Source organism: Mchenga conophoros, linkage group LG19 (assembly GCF_057382185.1).
Source record: "Mchenga conophoros isolate Kocher_MC1m ecotype Shallow Benthic linkage group LG19, M_conophoros_male_GT1.1, whole genome shotgun sequence".
NCBI lineage: Eukaryota > Metazoa > Chordata > Actinopteri > Cichliformes > Cichlidae > Mchenga > Mchenga conophoros.
In genome coordinates, this window is record NC_140544.1 from 31,158,089 (window position 1) to 31,183,252 (window position 25,164).

Below are 25,164 nucleotides of genomic sequence, written 5' to 3' on the forward strand. Positions count from 1 at the left end.
TGCGACGCGCAACCTACAACAGGCATGCGCCAGATACAACGTTGTTGTGGTCGTCCGTCGACTGCGTGGTAAGTTGGCGTTCACTATGTGACGGTACTTCATGTCAGGCAAGCTGAGTATCTGCGGAGTTTCGAGCTTACAGAGTCGGGGGAGCTGAGTGCGGTGAGTCCGGGGCTGGAGCTGCGCGCTGAGCGGATCCGCTTCCTCCTTCTGTTTGACGGCTGTGGGCGTGCGGACGGGGAGACTGCCATGTAGCTGAGGCAGAAGAATGAGCAGTCAGCGCACTTCAGCGGACGGGACAGACGACTGCGCGGTTCAGCAGGAAAACGAACTAGAAGCCCTCGCGTCTATTTTTGAAGATGATTTCAAGGATCTGCGGAGCAACGACCCCTGGAAGGTAGATCCACCTTCTATCTGTGTGCAATCTTCATGTTAGCGGAATGCAGAGGACTGCCAAGTGTTTGCATATACGAGTGTTAACTGGAGTAAACTGCAGTGCAAATCAACGAGGCTCCTTTTGATTTGGTTTTCAGGTTAAAAGGCCACCAGAGGTGTACCTCTGTCTGCGGCCCAATGGGCTAAACAACGGACAGGAGTGTTACGTGACCGTGGACCTGCATGTCAAATGTCCTCCCACGTATCCGGACGTGTGAGTACTGGCTCCCTTTCTTTGCCAATTCTCCATCATTGTCGCTGCACTGCAAGGTGTCCATTCACATACTGACCATCTACTACAGGGCAGCTCAAACATAAGGTGCACGGGCCAGAGTTGGGCCTGGCAAAGACTCCAGTCTGGCCCACTGGGCAGCTTTGGAAAATGTGAAGGAATGCACAGATTTTGGAATATTATTTGATAAAGTTTGCAGAAGAAAGAATGAAGCTGGCAAAGCTTTGAAGACAGCTCGCTTTTATTTTAACGGTCTCTGTGCAACTCCCACTGAGTAACACGTGTTTACAAGGCAACGCTATTGTTGCCACCATGCTCACCCATATTTATATACTTGAAGTCTTTCTTTCCATAAAAGGGACTCAGGATCTGTAATTTGGGACGTATGGATCAAAAATGGCTAGAATAGTGACTAAATAGATAAAATATCGAAATTAAATACCATTCAAGCAGTCCTGTAAAGTCACATATTTTAGCACACACTAATAAAAATAATTATCACATTGCAAAAGACTAGTGACAATCTTTGAAAGTCCAAATAATGCTAAATAAAACACGTGCAGTACTTTTTAACATTATTGCACATTATCCTGGGAGAGCCTTATGGGTCAGGTTGCATTTAAAATGCATTAAGAGGCATTAAAAAGCACAAGTATCTGTTTAAAAGAAATCGTACACGAATATAAATATAGCGGAACAGCTGAGAGTTATGAAAAACATAACAGTAGTTCATCTCATGAGTAAGATAAGATAAGATAAGATAACCTTTATTAGTCCCACACGTGGGAAATTTGTTTTGTCACAGCAGGAAGTGGACAGTGCAAAAGTTATGAGGCAAAAATTAGAATACAATAAGAATAAATACAGTACACAGCTGTACAGAATAGAATAAAATAAAATACTATATACAGTAGAATAAAATAAAATAAATATACAATAAGATAAAAATAGAATACAAATACAAATACTATATACAACTGAGTAAAAATACAACGAGTAGGTCACCTTAATGCCATGACTACCACAGGCAAGCAGGGATGTATTTTTAATTATTATGTCTGACTAACTTGACATTATTGGGCACTAACAGGCCTCCAGAACTGGAGCTGAAGAATGCCAAAGGCCTTTCAAACGACAACCTCAAAAGTCTCCAAGCTGAACTCAACAAGCTGGCGGCGGAACGATGCGGAGAGGTGAGCATACACTCGCAGACGCACGTGCAGTCCCATGTGTGTTGAGATTTTCATTAACTTATTTACCTGTGAACTTAGGTGATGATTTACCAGCTAGCGGATCACATTCAGGGTTTCCTGAGCGAACACAACAAGCCTCCGTCGCGCTCCTTCCACGAGGAGATGCTGAAGAACCAGCGGAGGCAGCAGGAGAAACTAGCGCTGGAGGAGCAGCAGAGACTGGACCAACGACGCAAGCAGGAGGAGGAGATGGTTAGGACAGGAGGAAGAAACGCTGATTAGGTTGCAGTGTAATGCCCAAGTGATTTGTGTGGTCCGGTCACAAACAGGATCATTTCATGTTATTCATTCACAGCCTGACCGTCTGTGATTTCTAGAAACAGTTCAGGCTGATGATTCACTCTTTTACTAGGAAAACTGGCAAATTCCAGCTTTCTACTGTTGTTAGTTGGTTATGAATAAATATTTTTGTGATGATGATAGGGGTACTATTCATGCTGTGTCCTTCAATTTTTTTAGGCCAGATATCGGCTATTATGACTTTAGGACTATAATAGGAATATAGCATTTATCAGCTGATGTGGAAAACATCATTTTTAGGTTCCTGTCATGGGAGTTTTACCACAAAAAATGCAAAGTATCTTAAATTAAATTCTTAATTGGAGCAAAATCTTTAACACTGACAGTTTAAGTAAGCTGCAAAAGGTGTATTGTGATGGAATTTTCTTATTCCTTTAGGAAAAAGAAATCATGGCTGAAATCCAAAGGAGAGAAGAGGAAAAGCGAGAGGAAAAGAGAAGAAAGGAAATGGCTAAACAGGTGTTCTCGCTGTTTGATTTCTATTTGATTTGATTCACTTGATTTCGTTAATCATCAGTAAAATCACAGGGATGTTACAGATCGCAGTCAGAGCAACCCGTATAACTAAGCCATCAGTATTGTAAGTGACTCTTTAAATGGCTTTCTATTTGCAGGAGCGACTCGGGAGCATGGAGCATTCGATGTCTGTGATGGGGAAGAGTCCACCCAGCCCAGGAGGCGCAGCTCCCGAAGTGTTTGAAGCCAAGAAAGCAGCTGGCAATCGCCGTCGGACTACCTCAAATTCCCGCCACAGGTACACGTCCTACATACAGAAAAAGCTTCTCATGTTTAACAAAGTGCAGTAATAATGCTTCGATATGTCTCCTTCACCAGACGGGACACGGTTAATGAGGACAACAGTCGCCCGCAGGAGGTTCTTCACTTCAGCAGCAATGTTTTTGGAGAGCTTGCTGTGCACCAAGGGAAAAGCTTAGGTGAGGGCCATCAGACTGGCGCTGCCAGCCACGTGGCGAAAAACGTAATATGTCTCTTTAAATGTATTTCTTTTTTGGTGCGTTTCCGACAGGTGTAAGTGAACGGTTCGGTCGTAACATTTATTGCGGGTTTGAGGTGAACTCTGGCGAGTTTGCTGTGATCTATGAGTGGTCGTTGCAGTGGAACAAAAAGATGAGCAAGTTCTTCACCACCCAGGAGAGAGGAAGGATTGAAAACTGTAAAAAACAGGCAAGTAGAGAGGAAGGGGGGCTTTTTATTAAGAATTTGCTGATTAAATCTTGCATTTTAACTTATAAAGCCTTTACGAACATGCATGCTTAAAGCTTGGCACATTTCAACTTGCGTTGTGCAGATCCATGCAGCAGAAAATGAGTTTAACTCCCTGCTGCGGCTGGAGCACCCAAACTTGGTGCAATACTTGGGGCTGAGCGTGGTCGAGAAGGAGGAATGCATCGTGGTTTACATGCTGGTGGAGCACGTGGCCGGGAACAGCTTGAACCAAAGCCTGACCGCCCACGGCCCGGTCCCTCTGGATAAGCTCTGCCACTACACGGCCCAGCTGCTGACCGCTCTCGACTATCTGCACTCCAACTCCGTGGTCCACAAACAGCTGGGGCCCTCCAGTGTGCTGGTGGACTCCGAGGGGAACATTCGAGTGACCGATTACAGTTTATCAAAGAGGTTTGCTGACATCTGCAAAGAAGACATTTTCGAACAAGCTCGCGTGCGTTTCTCCGAGGAAACGGCGATGCCAACGAGAACGGGCAAGAAAGGCGACGTGTGGAACCTGGGACTGATGCTGCTGGCTCTGAGTCAAGGCAAGGAAGTGAAGGAGTATCCGGTGACAGTGCCGAGTAGCCTGCCTGCTGATTTTCAGGATTTCCTTCAGAAGTATGTATCGATGAATAATTCCTCATAATGTTGTATATTTTTGCAGTTTTACTGTTAATCTCACTACATAACAAACAATTTCTATTTATATTGTTGTCACCAACTTATAATGCAAATGAACAACCTGTCTTAGCTGACAGGTGTGACACCCAGTGTGGTCTTCTGCTGCTGTGACCCCTTTCAGAGCTGCTCTTCTGCATAAGTTGGTTGTAATCTGTGGTTATTTGAATCACTTTTGCCTTCCTGTCAGCTCGAAACAGTCTGATCATTCTGCACTGATGTCATCGAGGCATTTTCACACAGAGAACAGCTGCTCTTTGGAAATTTTCTGCCTTTTGGACCATTTTCTGTAAAACCTAGAGTTCCCAGTAGAACAGCAGATTCTGAAATATTCAGAATAATCAGCACTTCTGGCACAAGAAGCCAATTCAGAGTCACTTAAATCACAAATCTGCTGTTCAGTTTAAACGTAAGCGTGTTATTTTGACCACATTTGCATGCTGAAATGCATTATGTTACTGTCATAGGGTTGTATATTTGAGCTAACATGCAGTTAACATGCGGTATCCCTAAAAGGTAATCGGTGAGTGTGTGTTGATTTGAAAGTATTAACTTAATAAAAGCGTATAAATCGGTCTCTTATAATATCCCAGAATACAATGTGACTACACTAAAATGTCTTGTTTTGCTGCGACAAGCCTCCAATTTGTTAGAATATAAAACGAGTAGAAAAGTTGAACAGTTCTTGGATTTAATATCTCGGGGCAATCAGATGTTTGGCACGAAAGATTGCTTAATTAAATTTTTCGATCATAAAAATGGTTACCAGATGCTTTGACTGACTAATCAATCAACTGTTTAAATCATGGGAGCTCAAATCTTGTGTTGCTAAAAAACAAAATGAACAAAAAACAGCGACTGCCTGCAAGGAGAGGCGGAGGACGGGCTCTTCCACGCAGTTTGCTGTGGTCTGATTTTCAGTAATGATAAACAGATGTGATTTGTTGTAAATGGGCTCAAACATGCAGAGACCCTGATTTGTTCCTTTGGGTCTTGGTGTTTTGCTGTCTGCTTGCATTGCAGCCTGTAGAGTAAGATGCATTGCTGTGCAAAAGTCTTGAGCTCACCTGTCATTGCTTTATATTTTGCAAGGAAACGTACATGGAAATGCAGTTTCCAATTCTAATGAGCTGGAAAATCAATATTTGGTGTGACCACGTTTATTCTTCAACACAGTCTGAACTCTCTTAGGCAGCTTTCTTGTTGTTTCTAGCCTTCAGGAATAGTTCTCCAGGCTTCAAGGACGTTCAGCGCTCTTCTTTGAATATTATCTGCTTTTCCCCCCATTCTCTGTCAACATGATCCCACACTGCTGCAATAATGTTGGGGTTTTTAGGCATGCCAATTCTTTTTCTTTTCCCCTCCACTTGTTTCCTAACATTAGTTTTTTAAGGACCGATGCTGAGATACAAAGTTGTTGTTTTTTTTTAACTAATTGATCTTTGAGAATCAACTTGTTGATGCAAAAATACAGTTTTATATTTATTTTATATTTTATGCCTGGAAAAAGTTTCCTTTTTTTTCTTTGCCAGAGAAATGGGAAGATTTGGAAGTAACAAAGTGGCTAAAGATACAGTTTTCTTATGGTGTTAACACTGGGCCGTCGCTCGACTTAGATGCCTTATGCTTGAGTGATTCATAGGTCAGTGTTGAGCAACTTAACAAAAAAATGCTTTAGGAAAAGGGAGGCACATGGACTGGACTTCTAAAACTTTTAAAGATCATCAGAAAATCAAGAGAACTATTTCTCAAGACCATTTAAAAAAGAAAAAAAAGTCTGGCTCCTTGGAATAAATTCTGAAGAAATGAGGGGTGGCCCACTTTTACACAGTGCAGTATATTTGTGTTCCTGGTCTTTTGCATGTGCCAGATATTGCTTAATAGTGGGTTTTATGTGTCTTTGCGTTGTAGGTGTTTATGTCTGAATGATACGGAGCGCTGGACAGCTCAGCAGCTCTTGGACCATTCTTTCCTCAAGCCTTCCTCGCCTAAGCACCTTTCACAGTACCAGGACAACAGCCCAGAAGGTGACAGTGACACAAATGGAAACACAGATGACAAAAAATGCAGTGAAATCGTTATTTAAATTGGTTACAGTATAAAAGTTGGGGTCGAAAATGTTCGAATAATAAAGATAAATAAAAATGAACAACGTTTAATTTTAACTCTTTTTGGATTATTTTTTTATTTTTTATACTGAGGGAGTGCTTGCATTTAAGGAGCCGTTAACAGTTTTATATTTCTCTTCTTAAAATTGCTCACGATGTTGATTTGTTTGCCTCTCAGATCTAGCTGTGGACTTTGCGTCATCAGTCATCCCCCGGAGTCACATCCTCAATGCTCCTTTCAGTTCGGTCTTGCAGCACAGGCAGATTTCTCGGTTTGTCTCCGAGTTTGAGGAGCTGCAGCTTCTGGGAAAAGGAGCTTTCGGTGCTGTAATTAAAGTGGGTTGAAATAGTTTACTTACCCTGTGTGAACTTTCTCGCTCGTTTTATCTGGCAGTAAAGTTTTTGTCTTTTGTGTTTTGCCCGCATCCAGGTTCAGAACAAACTAGACGGTTGTTACTACGCGGTGAAACGCATCCAGGTGAACCCAGCCAGTAAGCAGTTCCGACGGATCAAAGGCGAGGTGACGCTGCTGTCGCGGCTGAACCACGAGAATATCGTCCGTTATTACAACGCGTGGATCGAGAGGCACGAATTGCCTGCCACAGGTGTGCTGAGCAACACCGACAGCTCCGAGCCGCTGAGCTCAGCCGACAAGGCGCCACAGCGCAAAAATGCACCGGAGCGCCTCAACGAGCTCGGCCTGCCTGACGACGTGGAGGACATCGCTCCGCCTCCCGCCCTGTCCAGCTCAGTCGAGTGGTCCACCTCCATTGAGAGGTCCTCCAGCGCAAGGTGCAGCGGACGCCAGTCCAGTGATGATGATGATGATGACGACGATGATGAAGAAGATGTCTTTGGTGCCTCTTTTTTGTACGTTTTTTATTTTTCCTCCAAAGGACGACTTACTCCTCCAACTGCTCATGCATCACATTCTTTTTCTTTTTTTCCCACTCAGGCCATCAAACAATGACTCAAGGAGTGACATCATTTTTGATAATGGAGATGAAAGCATGGACGAGATGTCAAAGGTTCCAATATTTTCACTTCATTTATTAGTTTTGTTATGTCTGTTAGCGTTTGGCGTGGTGCACCAACCAGCTGGTGTTTCCTCCCACAGGTAGAGCCAAGCAAAAGGCCAGCGTCCGACACAACGGAGAGCACAGAGTCAGATCGACACCTCATTACGGCACATTACCTGTACATACAAGTAAGCTTCCCCCACGTGCTTCACTTTTACCAACAAAGACCTGTTTTACGTCTAATCCGAGGTTTCCGTTCCTGACAGATGGAATACTGTGAAAAGAGCACTTTACGAGACACAATAGATCAAGGCCTGCATCAGGATCAGAATCGGTTATGGAGGCTTTTCAGGGAGATACTGGACGGCCTTGCTTACATCCACGAGCAGGTATGGAGCGGCTGCACTGATTGGACGGAGTATAACTGTGACTAAAGCCAAGATTTGAATATCTTATGTTCCCCCTTCGTTCTAGGGCATGATTCACAGGGACCTGAAGCCTGTCAACATCTTCCTCGACTCACTGGACCACGTGAAAATTGGCGACTTCGGCCTGGCTACAGATCATCCCGCTAACGTGGTACGCATTATTACAGTGTGGCGTGCAGCTTTCAGTTTCGCTCTGCTGACAGGCGGCACTGATTTTTGCCTCATTGTTTTGATTAACGTGTAAAACTCCTCGTGAAGCTCTTATAACTTGTTAAAGCAACTGTTTATCTCTCAAAGGCTGCTGGGAAATTTGAGGTGGAGGAGAGCGGCTCTGCGGTGATGGCCAAACCGGACCCAACAGGTGCAAGAGAGTTTGAAAACACTCATAACACCTTTGATAGCCGTGCAATAATATTCCTGTTGAACTGGCGCTCTATATTGATTTTGCATCACTGTCTCCAGGTAACATGACAGGGATGGTCGGTACTGCCCTGTATGTCAGTCCGGAGGTTCAGGGAAATACAAAAGCCACATACAACCAAGTAGGAATTTAAAGATTCACTTATTTGTCTGGATGCATGAGAATTAGAAGTTGCTAAAACTTGATATTTGAGAACGTCTCGAGTTTTAAAGAACTTTTTATTCATGTTCTTGTCTGCAGAAGGTTGACCTGTTTAGCTTGGGCATAATCCTCTTTGAGATGTCCTACCGGCCGATGACCACGGGGGCCGAGCGCATCGCTGTCCTGAGTCAGCTGCGTGGGGTGTGTTTGTGACAGAGACTGAGAACAAGCTGGGTGGGGGGGTTTTGCACCTGGTGCCTTACTTACATGATTTTCTTTTTTCCCTTCATATTTACAGGAACCCATCATCTTCCCAGAGGACTTTACTTTACGTGAGCAAGGAACACAGGTGAGGATGACTGTTGCACAGCGCTTTCTTCTCCTTGTATAAATCTCAGTCTAACAGCGGTCTGTTTCTCTCTCTGCCTTTTTCTTTATGTCTACCAGAAGAGGGTGATCGAGTGGCTGCTGAAGCACGACCCGGCTCTTCGGCCGACTGCCCTGGAGCTGCTAAAGAGCGAACTTCTGCCTCCTCCCCAGATGGAGGAGTCGGAGTTGCACGAAGTGCTGCAGCATACCATGGCCAATATCAACGGCAAATCCTACCGCACCATGGTGGCCCAGCTGTTCGCCCAGAACACCTCACCAGTCATGGATTACGCTTATGATATAGACCTCTACAAGGTGAGGAGCTGATTGAGCTGACCAAGCGTTTGCCAGTGGATTTTATTTTACTGTAGCCGTTCTTCATCTTTGCTGGATGTCAGATTAAAACTATGCTGGAAGATTTTTTTAATATACTGTTTTTAACAGCTGTGATCCATGTGAGATTTTCAAATAATGTGCTCAGATGGTGTAACAGATAATTCCTATTCAAAGCCCAGCTGAGTTGAAAGTTGATATTTGGCAAATCGGAGGTCACTCACCTGCTGTTCAAGTGCTCTATTGGTAAAGAGTGCCCAATCAGAAAGATGGATTAAAGGGAGTGGGAAGGTAAAGTTTTTTAGTAGAGTAAGCAGTATTAGCAGAGGGGTTGTTAATCACTTTCAGCTGCTTCAGTGTTTATTAACAGCAGGTGCACTACAGGGACCGCAGTGAGACAAACCCCAAAACAGGAATGGTTTTACAGGAAGAGGCCACTGACTTTTTTTTGACTAGTTTTGCATTTAGCTAGGGCAAGGTCAGCAAACCTGTGGTTAGCCCTTACCCTTTTATTACATATACTGTGTCCCCTGCAATAACTTATCCTCTCCCAGTCATCTGCCCTTCTGTCCACCAGAAGGTAGGAGGTGCTAAAGTGACTCTTTTCATGTTGAAGGTTGCCGATGCCTAGGGTAGGATCAGTGTCACTAGTAGCATGAGGTGATGTCTGGACCCTACAGAGGTTGTACAGGTGCTCCAACTCGTCCAGAACGGCACATCAATATGTGGCGTTGCCAGGTTTGGTGTGTCTCTCAGCACAGTCTCAAGAGCATGGAGGAGGTTCCAGGAGACGGACAGTTACTCCAGGAGAGCAGGACAGGGCCGTAGAAGGTCCTTAACTCATCACCATAAAAATGTTATCTGGATGAAGTCGATGGACCATTGTCAGATCCTGCGCTGGTGCAGTGGCTCCTGGGTTCTTCCTAGTACACAACAATACCCAGCATCATATGTCGAGAGGATGCAGGCATTTCCCAGCGGATGAAGGAATTGATAACATGCTCATATAATCTAAATGCAATAACGCATCCCTGGGACGTTGGTTTCAGTCCAACCAGCGCCACCAAGTTGGACCTCAGGCCTAGAGCTCAGTTATGCCCATATGTCATCTCATTAGGAGCACGCCCCAGTGTTGTCAGGCATAAGCACACATGGTCCATGCATGCTAAGTGCCATTTTGAATTGCTGCAGTTAAATTTCAGCAAAAATGGGCTAGCCTGCTGCATCACTTTTCACTTTGATTTTAGGCGTGTCGTTGAATTCAGCCCACTGCAAGTTGATCATATTTATTTCTTACCCGGTCCGTATCAGTGTACACAGCTAGCATGTTTTTCCCATTGAGATTTGTTCTGTTTTTAAAGTGTTCCTTTAATTTTTTGATTCGTGTTTATAAGATATATATACATACAAGTCCAAGAGTATGGATTAAATAACATGATTGCAAACCTGTGCCTTTTCAGGTCACAATTCATACTATCTGTTGTAAGGAATGCTTAACCCTCCTGTTATGTTGGTTTCCAGGAACACCAATTATGCTCCTGGGTTAATTTGACCCGGGCAAATTTACTCATCCAAAAGTGTCAGAAACACTGGCATTGATTATTTTACAATTTTCTTTTATAATTGTGATTTTTTTCGTTTTCTGTAGTGATGCAGATGACATGTGACATCTCTTCTGTTCTGGGTCAATCGGACATAACAGGAGGGTTACATGGAAGAAAATCCACTTCTTCCCTTCTCTACCTCTAGATGGCACTGTAGGCAAAGGAATAGCTGCACTCTTTCTTTCTAAGCTGGCTCTCTCATCTGGTCTATCACAGATGAGCACAAGGCCTGTTAGTGCTTAGTCGATGTCTCCTGATCCCTGACAGAGGCTGTTTGTTTGCTCTCCCTTCAGGGCAGCTTCAGCTTCAACAATGCCAAATTGCAGCAGCATGTGTACGAAAGCATCACCAGGATCTTCAAGAAGCACGGTGAGTGCACGTGTCTGTCGAGTGCGTGCATGTGAACGCGACCTTTGTTGACACTACGTGGACTCCTTTTTAAAGACCCCAACATCTGCAGCAGTGAGAGGCAGCTAAACAATAAGCGTACTGTTGGGCAGCACAGATTCTGTGCATGTGCGAGTGTTGTTTTTGGGCACGTTGCTGATGATGTCCAGCTGTACTTGTTTGTTTATGCGCAGTTTGTCTGTTCACATGCATCAGTTATCACAGGGTCATTGTGGTTTATGAAGATGGAGCAGCAATGTGTGTTGATTTCAGGTGCCGTGCGTGTCCAGACCCCGCTGTTCCTCCCCAGGAACAGGAAGTTGTACGATGGCATTGAGCTGGCCTGCTTCATGGACCATAGTGGAATGCTGGTTACGCTGCCCTATGACCTTCGCGTGAGTTTAACACACACACGGAGTCTGGTTTATGTGTCCACACATGCACACAGAGCGCCAATCATAAAACTATTTACATAGGAACATGCAAACACACACACAGTGTGAGGCTGCAATCAGCAGCCGCCTTAAGATCCCGCTGCCTCAGGAACCCCGAGGACCAAATGCTTGTTTCCACACATTGATTGATTACAGCCTGGTATGCACAGACTTCACTGTCTTTATACAAGTGCACCCAATGTCTCAACTCTTGTTTTTTTCCTTCTTCCGCTTTAGATCGCGTTTGCAAGATTCGTCGCTCGCAACAATGTAACACATCTGAAACGGTAAAGTTTATATTGAGAAGTCATTTTGACCATTTGTGTGCACACAAGTAATTATAATGATGCTCGTTTATGAGGTAAATCTTTTCATTTAAAATGTTCTTAAAAATATTTAATAGAAAATGTGAAAGAAAAAACAAACGTAATTTGTGTTTTAATGTGTTTAAAGAAAGTTATATGCTTTTGTGTCTGCAATCAATACTTTATCAAGTCCCCCCCCCTTCTTTAAACATACCGGACTGTGCAAAAGTCTTGCGCCGCCCCTTACTCTTTATGTTTTGCTTGGAAAATGAGAAATGGGTGCAGCGGTTTATTGAAACATGGCAACATGTTTATGAAAAGACTCAATTTGTTCACTTCCAATGAGCTAGAAAGTTATTGTTGAACACAGCCTGAACTCTCGTAGGTAAGCTTTCTTATTCTTTCCTTACATAGTCGTCAGGAATAGTTCTCCATTCATTTCTAAGGACATTCAAACCTCTTCTTGTTGGTTTTACAGATGGCTGTAGACACTCACATTTGTCTTAACCTCCTCTGTACATATTGGCTTTGATTTGAACTAAAAGTTTCTCATTTTGTATCCATAACTCTATAAAACCTGCCAAAGATTTTCAGTTCTGTTCGTGTCATTTGGTTTACCTCAGGCATCTCTCCATGTTTCCCTTCTTTAGGAATGAGCATTTCTACCAAGTCCTGTGTCGAGTCTTTATTATATTTTATTTGACATGATTCTAAGATACAGTTCATCTGCTGTAGATTTTTCTTTTTTTGGCTTTTTGTTCCTCATCGTTTTAAGGACACACTGTACATCATGCAGACATGGCGAGTTTTGGTATCAGGTGATTTTCAAAGAGCTATTATTGGTGCAAAAAATGTTTTATGCCCGTCAAACTGTTATCTTTAGTATTTTTGATAGATTCAGCTAAAGAAATGGGAAGAAATTGTATCTTAGGGTTAAACAAAATATTCCTCTGAAAACAGTCAGGTACAAGAACGCACAGTGTTCCTTTTTATTTGTCGAGTTATGTTATTTTTCATTACCTCGGTAAACCTTTAACCTCTCCACTTTATAGCTGAAAGTGCTGTGCTCACGGGTCGTGCTAACACCTGAAGCGTGTACCAAGTAGGTTTTTGTGTATCTGTTGAAAAAGCCTGTTTTCATGCTGGACGTGTGTTTCTCTTCGTCTCTCTTAAGGTACAGCATTGAACGAGTGTTCCGGCCCAAGAAGCTGGACCGCGCACACCCGAGGGAGCTCCTCGAGTGCGCCTTTGACATCATCACTCCTGTTAGCAACAGCCTGCTCCCTGAGGCCGAGATCATTTACACCATCTCTGAAATAATCCAGGAGTTCCCCGTGCTGCAGGTTACACACAAGCTGCTCGTGTTGTTGTTATATTTTTATGTTTTTAATCAGACTGTTGGGTCAGATCCACGATTCTTAATTATTTTTCTGACAGATGCCGTTAGCAACACCTAACCAGTTGGGGATTTTTTTTGGTCCCCCCTTACTTCCCACTCACATTCCTAACGTTCCAAAGTATGTGTAAGCCTGACAGATTTACACTCTATTTATTGTTTATCTAGTAAATCTGTTATGCACCGCTCTGTCAACTTCCTTCCCTCCCTTCCAGTACAGTCCATTTCCTGTCCCGATTCATTCCATTGCCCCGTCAGTGGCGCTACTCTTCGCATGCTTCATGAAGCCAGTCCAACTTTGTGTCTGGCCTCGTAGGTCTTGTTTCTGATCCTCTCCATCGCTCGGCTCTTTGTGTAAAAGCTTTTAGGAATCTGTGAGTCAGAAAGAATGAAAGGGCAGCCGGACGAGCGGGTCATTATTCATCGCAGTGCTCATTGTGAAGCAGTGCTTTTAAATTTTGACTGTAATTGTGTCTGAGAATGTTGAAGGTGTGTTTGTGACTGCAGGAAAGGAACTACACCATCTACCTAAACCACACCAGCTTGTTTAAGGCCGTCCTGCTGCACAGCGGCGTCCCGGAGGACAAACTGAGCCAGGCCTCTAACATACTGTGTGACCTTATGGTCAGTCCGGGTTACACATTGCACGTCTGTTATTGATATGCTTCTTTGAGCAGATGCAGTCGTGACATTTTTATCACCTTTTTTCTTTTGTTTTCCTTTTTGTCTGCATCTGCTCCAGAGTGAGAAACTCAGCAAACGTGAAGCGGAGGCAAAGTTCTGCAACTTTTCATTGTCAGCCAACTGTGTGAGTGTCCACCTGGTGTATGAACCTTCTGTAAAAAATATTCAGCACACTTGTAGCACATGTGAGAAGTTTGCATTCAAGGCTTTGTGCCAGACTGGCTCTCTAAGGTATGGTTGCAGCCTTTCAGCAGCTGTATTTGAACTCACACGGTGATCCTGTCCTGAACCTGAGCTTGTAGTTTTGCTGTCTACAAAACTGCTACTGAAAACTGAAAAGATAAGATGAGATAGAACTTATCTTAAGAGAGCTTTCTGGCAGAAAGTCATGGAGGGAAGCTCATGCTCAGTCGCACTGACATCTCTCCTCACCTCTCGCTTTCAGTTGCAGACTCTGTACAAGTACATAGAACAGAAGGGGAATCTGCAGGACCTGGTGCCGCTGCTGTCATCACTTACAAAGCAAAAAACTGCCGTTACCCAGCTGGCCAAGCAGGGTCTCAAGGACCTGGAGGAGCTGACTGTGCTTCTGCCCAAACTTGGAGTTAAACTGATGGTGATACAGATTCTGGAGGATAAGGAAACACCTGCTGTATCTGCTTTACTTTGTTTAGCTTTTTTTTTTTAATAAAGCTGTATCTCCTTTATAGGTGGTGATCAACTTAGGCTTAGTGTACAAAGTGCAACACCACTCAGGAGTCATCTTCCAGTTTGTGGCTTTCATCAGGAAGCGCAGACGAACCGTACCAGATATTCTGGCAGCCGGAGGACGCTACGACCACTTGGTAGGCTTTACAGTCATTCCACAAAGTAAAGCCAGGCCACCACTAATACTAATCACCTGTAGCTGTTTATTTGAAAAACATGGGCCTATATCATGCAGTTTGCTCCCTGCCTTTCTAGATCCTGGAGTTTCGTGGACCGGTTTCCACAGGACCCGTCCCCAGCGCAGTGGGGGCCAGTGTCGCCGTGGACAAAGTCTGCGCTGCTATAGTCAGCATGGAGGAGCCAGTGAGAGACACAGACACACGCTTGAATCTGACGTTGCTAATTATTATAATGAAGGAGCAGCAGATGGTTTCATATTTAATGATGGCTTCATAGAGCAGTCGGGCTGCCACACAGCTACTTTTAGAAACCTGTTAATAACTATGATCACCGCTGCTCCCGACTCCACGGAGTTATTTTTGGAGGTGCATCATTTTCTATATTTTAGATGGAGATTGTGAAATGATGTGCCCTGAAAGCTTCGTGCACATATAAATACCTGGAATGACTCCTTTGCTGAACACATAATGCTTTAACTGCAGCTCCCTGCTTCTATAATATTAGACTAAATGCATTTGCACGTAGTTGCTTTGCGCGACCGTATTTGTTTGTGTTCGTATCAGCCAACAGTGAGCTCCTATGATGTGCTGGTGGTCCCTGTGGGCCATTCTTCGATGTCCAAAGCCATCAGGGTTGTTCAGAAATTGTGGAGCACCGGCATCGCTGCAGACATCAACTACGATGTTTCACAGGTTAGTCGTCTTTAACTGGTTCCACTCATAAAACCAGAACAAACCAGTTTTGATTTAAAGGTGAACCCTGAGACCCCCTCATGGAGTGTAGTAATCTCATCCCTCCTATAGAGGGCAACACTTGACTTCTATTTTAAAGGAAAAACCCTCACTTGTTGCCAGCAGCCTTAGTGTGACAGCAAGTAGTAAAAATGGTAAATGCGCCACAGAATGAGCTCTGTGGCTGCTTTTCAAAGAGCATTACTGGCCATACTGGGGCAATATAATGGGGCAATTTCTACAAACAAAGACAACATATGTTAAACACACTTCTTATAAAGTCTTTTGATGAGATCTTGTTAGCAGTTTGAGAGCTGTGATTGGATGATAGCCGAGCTGACATCAAGCCGTCCAAAACTTCGCGATGCCACGGCTCCGTCACATTCTTCACGATAATGTGACCAACTGATCTCAGTCCCCTTTGTGCACGTTTGCATGAACGGCCTCTCCGGCATAGCTGTGTGCCCACATTTTAATGCCCCTCCTGTTTTTTCCTGCTCTGCTCTTTATAACCTATTGTTGTCTTAACTTTCCACTGCTGTGGTGAGTGAGTGTTTGCTTTATAGCGGCTTTCATTGTCTTATGTACCGGCACAGGACACGAGCGATTGGCTCCTCTGTTTTCTTACAAGCAATTAGGAAAAGTTGAGTTTGGATGAAAGCCAAATTATCAAGTGTGTTTTTGTAGATTATGTAAAAGTTTGAGCAAAAGTTTCGAGCCACGTCGATCTGTGTTACCCGTTTCTGTGTTCGCAGTGATCTATGAATCGTTCAAGCAGAAAAAGACGCCTAACTAAAGGGATGAACCGGTGTTGTCTACACACATAACATGTAATTTAGCAAAGAACCAATTTGAAATTGTATCTTTAGACGAAACACATCATTTCTTTGTTTTCTGTAGCTAAATCTATGAAAAACCGGCATTAAATGGTCATTTTTTACCAAAAAGGTGAATCATTCAGAGCTGTTAGCTGAAAACATGACATGTGCGAGTGTGTCTTTAACACAGATTTGAGGAAACTCACCAAGTGGGGGACAATAGTTTTTAGGGCCCCCGCATCTCTCTGCAGCAGATGAACAGTATCTCAAAGCCATGTGCTTGTATGGAGGAGATCAGGAGAGCGGTACAACAGCAAGCACAGCAGAGGCTCTGTCATGGCTCGCGGCTGAATTTTGGGGATTTTGCAGAACAGTACTGTCACATTTTGATCCACTATTGCACTTCCATCTGGAAAGCATCTAATTGGTAACAGCTTCAGTTTTTCAATAATGACAGTTATCCCAAACCCACTGCAGTAAAAGCATACATGGAGAGAAAAACACACCAAGGAACACGGAGTCATGGATTGGCTTCCCCAGAACCCGGACCTCAACATTACTGAAGCAGTGTGTGATCATCTTAAAAGAGAATGAAATAAAAGGCAGCCGACTTTCAAAGAAGAGCTTTGAATGTCCTTCAAGAAGCCTGGAGAAGTATTTTTGAAGACTACTTAAAGAAATGATGAGAAACTTTTCTAAGAGAGTTCAGGCTGTGTCGATGAATAAAGGTGCTCACACCAAATATTAGAACTTTCTAGCTCATCAGAATTGTACAAACTCTGTTTTTACCTTTTTATATGTCGTATTTCCATGTATGCTTTAATTAATCACTGCACCAGTATAAAGAGTTAGACGTGGCTTAGACTTGAGCACAGCACGCAGGTTTTTACCAGAGGAGACCTCGTCCAAACCCGCTCGGCTGTCATTGCCGCTCACTAGGCTTTTGTTAGCACTGTTCCCATGCCGGCCTCTTAACAGCCCTTAATTCATCCCCTGGAGACGGTTCCACTCTTTTAGTTTTTATTAGACAAATATGGCAAACCCCTTCCGCAGGCAGGCAGCCAAGTAGTGGAGCTGCCCATCTGGCTCCAGCCAATAACTTACCTTTGACATGATTTGATCTGTCGGTGTGAAAGTTGTAAGAAAAATGGAAGTGTAAACGCTCGTGTGATGACAAGGAAAAGTGACGCGCATAAACATACACTTGCTGTTCTGGGGCTTTGTTCCGCACCGCCAACAGTTCGTTTAGCCAAAACTAAAGTTAATCAGAATGAATTAGGCCGACACGAATCGCAAACATACATGTTCACTGTTACGGTTGAACGGATTACCTGGATGTACATCAAAGCTCATGGCCACTCTTCTAGTTCTAAGTGAAACTCAAATGAACCAGTGCCACAATAGGAGAATTTTAAAGCCTCAGCTTGGTGTTCAGCGGTAACTCAAGCATGCTTTTCTCCCTTTGTTTCAGAAACTAGATCAGTCAGGGTTGAAATTGGCAACCGTGACGCTGTAATTATGTAATTACTGTATGTTTCCAAGCCTAATTTGTGATTCTTAAGTAATTAATGAAAGAAAAGCTTGTTCTCAGAGAATTTGGCCTCAAACAAGCCAACATCTTCAGCATGCTACTTCATTGGTCAACATATGTGTTTGATTATGTTTGACCATTATCATCATAAAGGTTTAATGGAGTTTAGCTTAGCTATGCATTTAAATTTCAGCTTGTGTGTTGAGAATGATGATTATTGCCTCTCTGTGTGTTTGTAGTCTCAGGACACACTGCTGGAACACTGCAAGCTAGGCGGCATCACATGCATGGCCCTCGTCTCTGACAAAGAGGGATCCTATGTGAAGGTAAGCACCATCTGTGCACCATCCAAGCACATCCACTTCCCAGCAACACACTCAGGATTTGAGTGAAATGAAATGCTGTAGAAACCTGCCGGTAGCATTGCAGATTGTCGCTTTTTCTGTCCTCCAGGTAAAATGCTTTGAGAAAGACAGACAGTTGGAGAAACGGATTCTTGAGTCTGACTTGGTGGATCACGTCATTCAGAAATGTCGGTACAAATTCCTCGATGAGAGAAACATCAGGTAAAAAAAAAAAAAGTTTTGGTTTAACGAGTCGCTCAGATGTGTGCGAAGGATGCAGAAGGGGTTAAAAAATGTCTTCCTTGTTCCTCAGCAGAGAAATCTCTGAAAGCACGACTCTACAGAACCCCAAAGGATCACTGCTCACCAGCACAGGTACCACGCTCAGCTTATTCTGATGATCCTCTCATAGGCTGTAACATCACACGGCATGAAAGCATCACACTCGTGTTTCACACACTGATTTGACTCTAACAAACGTGTAATTTAGACATAATTTCAAAGTATTTCTTATGATGTTGGATTTCCTTTTTGCTATTTCCCTGATTTACACAAAGTTATTAAGATTCACACCCTTCTGGCACAAACACGCTCTAATTAAACTGAACAGCAGTTGAAACCAGAGCTTTTTTTGTATGTGTGCGATTAAACACTCGATTTTGGACATTTAAAAACATTTACAGTCGGATAAAACGATTCATTTGTCCCGTTTACTGTCCTCTGATTCCAGGGTCTTCAGAGCAGCATGGAAGCAGCACCTCCATAAACATGAATGTGAGCCTCATCAGCCCGGAGAAAGTTTCTGCCAGCGCCAGACGACGCTACGAGACTCAGGTTTGCGATCTTTGTAACCGCGTCTCCGGCTTTTCTCCAGAGCTGCGTTTCTCAGTATTAGTAACTTCAAACCTCTAAAATGGGTTTCCAGGAAATTTGCTGCTGTTTCTGTTTCCTATTTTTCTTGTATCCATCTGCCTTAAACGTTCCTGTGGTTATCCTGAAGAATATGCTGTTTGTAACGTGACACCAAGACAAGTTTTCGCTTGTGAAGATGATTTATATTTGTAACCATGTCATTTTTAAACGGGTCTCTCTCCATCTCCTCTCATTTCAGATCCAAACCAGATTACAGAACCTGGGTAGCAATTTGCAGAACAAGAGCAATGACATTGAGGTTCTTGCTGTAAGTCATTTGTGTGTTTATGTCCCTCCATCCCCTATTTCTAACCTACTTGCCCCCCCGTCCCACCTTATCTGTTGAATTCATGTGTGAAATCGTAGGGGAAGGAAATAGTTTTGATAGCTAAAACAACAAACATCTAAGGATCTGCCCTTTTATAGCTGCTTTTTAGATCCCCTGCTGGAAGTAAGATCACTGCGAATAAATTCCAGTTGCCTATCGAACAACAAACGCTAAACAGAAAGCAGCTAACGTGGCATTTCTAGGGGACATAAATGGTCGCTGGTGTTTGTTTCCAGTTGCGCTGTCCATTTGTGGCCACGTTCTCAAAGTGCACTCACCCCTCTTGTCTTATTTACCATCTCGCTGCATGGTCCAAATGTATTTATCATCCTTGTTGGAATCTGGACTCTATAAACACTGCAGTGTCACTGAAACGTAACAACAATCATCTCGATGCCAGTAAGCAGTTACACAGGCCTGTGAGTCTCGAGTGTTGCTTTTCTGTCACTCAGACTGATATGCAAAGCTGATGCTACAGATGAACCTGGAGAGTGATTAGCCTCCTGCTGTAAACTAGAAACTGTGGTGCTTTCATTTCTGCTGATATCACTGTGAAAATGTAATTTTATGATGTTAGTGCTGACTGGACTGCTGATGTTGGGGGAAACGGAATTACATAACGTTCTGGACGAAATGTGCAACAGTTCTGTGTTTTGCTACAAAATTGCTTAAAAATGTGTAAAAAGCTGTGGTGTAGAATTTTTCGACTGTGAGGCAAGGCTTTATTGTGTAACCGTACTTGTTTTTGTATCCCGCAGGTGGACCTTCAGAAGGAAACGCTGATCAACTTCCTGTCTCTGGAGGTTGGTTCCCTACTATAGCTTCATCAAGAGCACGGCCGAGTTAATAAAGGGCAACATCGCACTGAAAGGGTGGGGGGAGTGGAAAGAACGGCCAATAAAGGTCAAGCTCCTAGACAGGAAGACAGGATCCCGTTGCCTTCCTTACAGTCTGATGAGGAACGCTACAGTTTTCCAAAGCAGGGGAGACCTGTGAGACTCGAACTTGGCAGGCCTTTTACGAGGCTCACACATGTGATAGACGTACCAAAACGCACTCTGAGGAGGTGTTAATATTCACATTCCAAACTTCTTACCAAGACCTTGCTATAAAATCCCAGCTTCCCTTTAAGGAAAGTGAAAAAAAGACTAATTATATTGTGAAGAAAGCTGGAAAATGCTAAAGCCTCCACTCCATAAATGAACGGGCCACCTATGTAGTTGTCCTTTTGCAGCACACATGTGTCACTGACAGCGCATTGAGTTTATAAAACTTATAAAACAATGCATAGTATGTAACAGCCACGCTGGCAGAAAGGGCCTGTTTTAAACAGGTGAAATTGCCTCAAGGCACACAAGAAACTTGACAAGCAGGTATGTTCTTCAACACTGAAGATGGGGAAAGAGGAAAAATAAAGCCTTTGATTCCTCTGATATGCTGTCTGTTTTTTGACTCGGAAGTCTGTTAACAGACATGAGGCCTGTGAGCCATTTGGCTGGTCTTTGTTTAAAGCTTCGGATATTAAATCTCATCTGTTGATGGTTTTGTTTGCTTGAATGAAACATTTTTTTTCCTTTCCGTCCAGTTTGATAGTGAAGAGCAGTTCAACAACAGCGTGAAGACGTTGCTGTCTCGTCTGCCCAAGCAGCGCTACCTGAAGGCCATCTGTGATGAGATCCACCACTTCAAGATTACAAAAAGGTGCAGTGGTGTTAAATTGTGCATCATATTGGTTGAGTGTGTTAGCATTCACAGCTTGCTAAACTCTTGCTCAGACATTTGGGCTCACTTTGAAATGTGCTTGTTGTTTAAAGAAAAGCACATTTGATCAATATAATGTAACATTGAATTGATCAGAAACACGACAAAATCCTTTATTTGTGATTCTTAAGTCTAGACTGTATATAAAAGATGGAAGCAGCCCTCCTGTGTTTGTTCATTGTAGGGAAATGATCCTTCAGTTCCTCCTGTGTGGCCTGAGTTAACACACTTTCCTCATGAGGTTACGTTCTCATGTTTTAGGTTTTATCGAATGCTGTATTTAGTTTTATTGCTACCATATGAGCACGCAGTGTTCCCTGGTTTGCCAGATCCAGCCCATTACTTGTTACGTCTGGTTTTAAAACGCCGAGATGTGACTCAGCTCAAGACTTGACAGTCGGAGTGAAGTCTCTTTGGCCATGTCCATCCTTCATATACAGTCTATGTAGACATACAGAGGCCAGTTCACAGATCACTTTTTTCCATGCCATATCGTGTTAACAAATCCCAGTTTATATCACATGTGATATAAACTGGGATTTAAAACCTTTTGACATTAAGCTGCATCCACTCTGGTGGCAGTACTGGATGCCCATACATTGTAGCCTCAAAGGTTGGCAGTCATCGACATCGCTTCTCTGGTTTTGTTGATATAATTCATGAATAATAGACATTTGTTTCACTTCCTTAAGTCGGCACTGTATTTGCGCCTCTTCTAATCCGCCATGGTGCGAGTGACTTAAATTTTTATCATCGCACGGTTAGCATGAGCGTGCTTTCCCTTCTTTTGTCTGTTGAAAATTTATAGTACAATGCACCATCCTGCGTATGTGCCCCAGGCAGCGAACTTCAAAGAAGTATAACCTGAATAAGTTTTCTGCCGTCAGGTCTCCATGTGTCCGTGCCCTCACAGGAGCATAATCCAGGCTTTACTCAGTAGCTCTCTGAGTTTTTTAAAGTCTCTCCTAACTAAAACCTCTTGCTAGTTATTTTTAGTCCAGCCATTTTTCTTAACTGAAACCTGATGCAGACAGTGAAACACGTTTTCGGGAAGCTGCTTTGCAATAGTTCAACCAAGCCCACACACTCCAGGTGTATCAGTGCCTGCCAGTACAACAAAAGGAGTCTTCAGACAGATAACTACCGCCTAGAAGAACGTTAAATCCTCAGCTGATCCCATTTCCTGACATAGAATTTGGAGAAGGATTTGCTATATTTGGTCTTACGTCTGGCTCTTGGCACCCCAATAGACTGACAAGGGGCGAGTCAGCTCCATCCATTTCTCTAGTGTAGATGGAAAAGTTTAAATTCCCATACTCCCAAACGTAATGTCCCGCCCAAGTTCCAGGGTAAATCCTGTGTTTGAGCTTCTAGTGTTGTGAGTGCCCAAAGCCTGTGATGGGATCCAGCAGATTTTCTCTTTCATGAATGAGATGGCAGCAAGAAAAATCAAAACCTCTCATTCTGGCTTCCTCTTCGTCTCTCCAGAACAGTTGGTTTTAATTTCCTGTCTGTGCTGTGTGAGTCGCCATTAAGGGGGGGAAAAGGCTTTCCTGATAAATGAGCGTCGCAGAGGCAGCAATGGATGGAGTCGGCATGTGTTTTTATTCTTTTGTCTAGTGGTTTTCATTGAATGTGGGGCACATGCAACCAAGTCAAGATGAGTAGGATGAAGGGCTCATGCAGCAGCTACGTAGCTGTAGCAGGACCTGAAGTTACACCTTATTATTAGTTATTCCTTCTTTATTCAACTGAATCCAGAGAAATCTTGAGGTTAGACGCTCACTTACTTTTTTTAATCAGCACTTTAAGCAACATGAGACATTCATCTACTTACAGTTTACTAGTTTAGTCTCGTTGTGTTTGTATATATTTGTGAGTTAGATGGAGATCAAACAAAGCTTTTTCCCACCACTGTGTATTTTTACCCTGTTCCCCATCTGAGGCTTTTAAAATGCCAACATCGGCTAATTATTGTTAAACACAAAGCGCAGCTGAGTCTGCTTCAGGTATATTTCAATAAACCAAATAGATGCACTGAACTTCATCATTATGGGTCTGTCTTTAGTCCTTGTGATAGCTTGTGTCAAGTTCGACTCAGGTTTTTGAGGCCATTCCCTCATCTCAAAGCTGAGTCGATCTTTTGGTAGTGTTATCCCAAGAGCGAGCTGAATGGCAGCTTCATTTCTTTTAAAGCCACAGTCACTCTAAATACTTCTGGAGGATCTGGAGTTGACCAGATCTAGAAGAAGACTTTATCAGGCTTCTCTTACATATGTTATAGCCCCAAACCATTTATTAACTTGAAAACTATAAGTAATACTTTCAATTCAATTCTAGATTTTACTGGAAGCCAGTCGGGGAACTGAGAATTAGTGATGTAGCCCTCTCACCTTAACACTGCGTGTCTTCGTTTCCTAATAGGACAGTCTCAGTCTTGTTCCTGGTCTGATAAGCCTTGTATCAATGAAAGATTTGACATAGAGGAAGCATGCACATCAGTGGATGTCAACCCGAGGGCCACATCCGGCCTGCCAGAGGTTTCCATTTGGCCTCCAGAATATTACTGAATTCAGGAATAGCCTGGGAGTGTTGAGCTTTCAGAGCAAATGAATTGTTGCAAATGAGCCACTTAATACATACCTGTCTACTGTTCATTAAAGCTGCGGTTTTCTGCCTCAACTCTCCGCTTAAGGCTCTTCGAGACTGGAACTTTTTCATGTTTGAAATATATTCAGAAACATTTCTCCTGCCATGGACTCCATACACTTCAACACTACTGCATGGATAGCTTGACAGCCTTACAAATATGAAGCCTAAAACATCACAGTCGCCCTCTAGTGGCTTTACAGTACAGGTAATTTGAGTCTGTATGGAGTGCACTGATGAATTCAAAGGAGTGGGATAAATTTGGACGTTTCTAGAAAACATCCTGGGTGAATCACGTTGTCTGGATTTGGAGACATTCCAGTTCAAATTTCTTCCAAACCCAAAACAGCCGTGGTCAAGAGTGACGATGTCCATGCTACCTGTAGGCCTTAAGGGAATTACTTAAAATTACACACTAACATGTACGTTAAAGGATGTGCTGATTAGAATTTAATGGTCAAAGGTCAAGTTTCCAGTGACCTTATGTCCTTATGGGCATTGCTTTAAATTTGGTACAAACATTCACAGTGACTAACAGGTGACCTGATTCGATGGTCGAGGACTGTTTTTGACCATAACTGTCGAATTCAGATGCCAATTCTGACATTTCACAAAATGTTTATGGGATTTCATCCAGAAAAGGTCAAAGGCCGTTATTGAACACCATAACCTGGGACCAGAAGGGATGGAAGCCTGGGAGCATATTTCATGTTTGGTTGGTTGGATACTTAGCTGAAGCATACTTCTGTTAATGTTTTTTGAAATCTGCAAACAAATCTTCTGTTACAGGGTGGCTATGGTGATCTTGTACAGCTATAAATACGACTACTACAAGATTCTTCTGTGAAAGCCAAGGGATTGCCTGGGAGATATTCCACTTTGCTTCTGGCAGCAGACTCCCAGAGACAGTTTTTATCCTTGGACCAACAAAATCTGCTTAGAACATTGAGGCTTTCCATTTGGAAGGTGTGAGTCCCAAAGATACAAATGAACTTCTTTACTGTGGTGAATGGTAAACCAGCTATCTGATCCAATCTCTCCCAACGTTCCCAGAACCCTTCAGTGTTTCGTGGTCCTCAACAAAGGTTGACAAGAGGTTCACTGGACTTTATTGCCTTAATAGAACTGTAGAATTTAAGAGGAAGGGCTTTTTACTGAGTGTGTCATGAGTACAGATACATTTCTTCTTAGGTACAGGATGCAAAGTGTGAATAAATATTTTTCCCCACATGCTGTGACCTGTGTGTGTTTATTTCAACCCGATGGGAATCTAACGCCAAAGGATGCTGATGAATAATTATTTGAAATGTATAATACTGTGCAAAACTCTTGAGCCACATCCCAGTTATGTGGCTTCATTTAAAAATGGAGGGAAATATGCAAGGCAATGCAGTATCCAAGGCAAAAACACAATAAGGTTGAAAGACGATATTTGACGTGACGCC

At 43.1% G+C, this 25,164-nt stretch overlaps 1 protein-coding gene across 2 annotated transcripts; it reads left to right on the top strand.

The window, feature by feature from the left end:
• eif2ak4 (eukaryotic translation initiation factor 2 alpha kinase 4) lies at nt 1-24,947 on the top strand. 2 transcript variants are annotated; one of them, XM_085257339.1, is made up of 39 exons: nt 1-397; nt 534-649; nt 1,758-1,860; nt 1,939-2,112; nt 2,599-2,679; nt 2,835-2,974; nt 3,055-3,155; nt 3,248-3,405; nt 3,530-4,068; nt 6,040-6,155; nt 6,415-6,572; nt 6,667-7,106; nt 7,192-7,264; nt 7,354-7,443; nt 7,522-7,644; nt 7,730-7,834; nt 7,981-8,044; nt 8,146-8,225; nt 8,345-8,446; nt 8,544-8,594; nt 8,693-8,929; nt 10,845-10,920; nt 11,212-11,333; nt 11,610-11,659; nt 12,852-13,020; nt 13,581-13,697; nt 13,816-13,881; nt 14,203-14,373; nt 14,468-14,602; nt 14,721-14,828; nt 15,209-15,337; nt 17,965-18,051; nt 18,179-18,291; nt 18,386-18,444; nt 18,800-18,903; nt 19,181-19,249; nt 20,068-20,112; nt 20,895-21,010; nt 24,509-24,947. In XM_085257339.1, exons 1-39 carry the CDS (start codon nt 269-271, stop codon nt 24,564-24,566), a joined length of 4,974 nt encoding a protein of 1,657 aa, XP_085113465.1. In that variant the 5' UTR covers nt 1-268; the 3' UTR covers nt 24,567-24,947. The 2 variants fall into 2 exon arrangements, with proteins under 2 accessions (XP_085113465.1, XP_085113464.1); XM_085257338.1 differs by having other exon boundaries at nt 2-397; nt 18,383-18,444.
• Nucleotides 24,948-25,164: the final 217 nt, after the last annotated feature.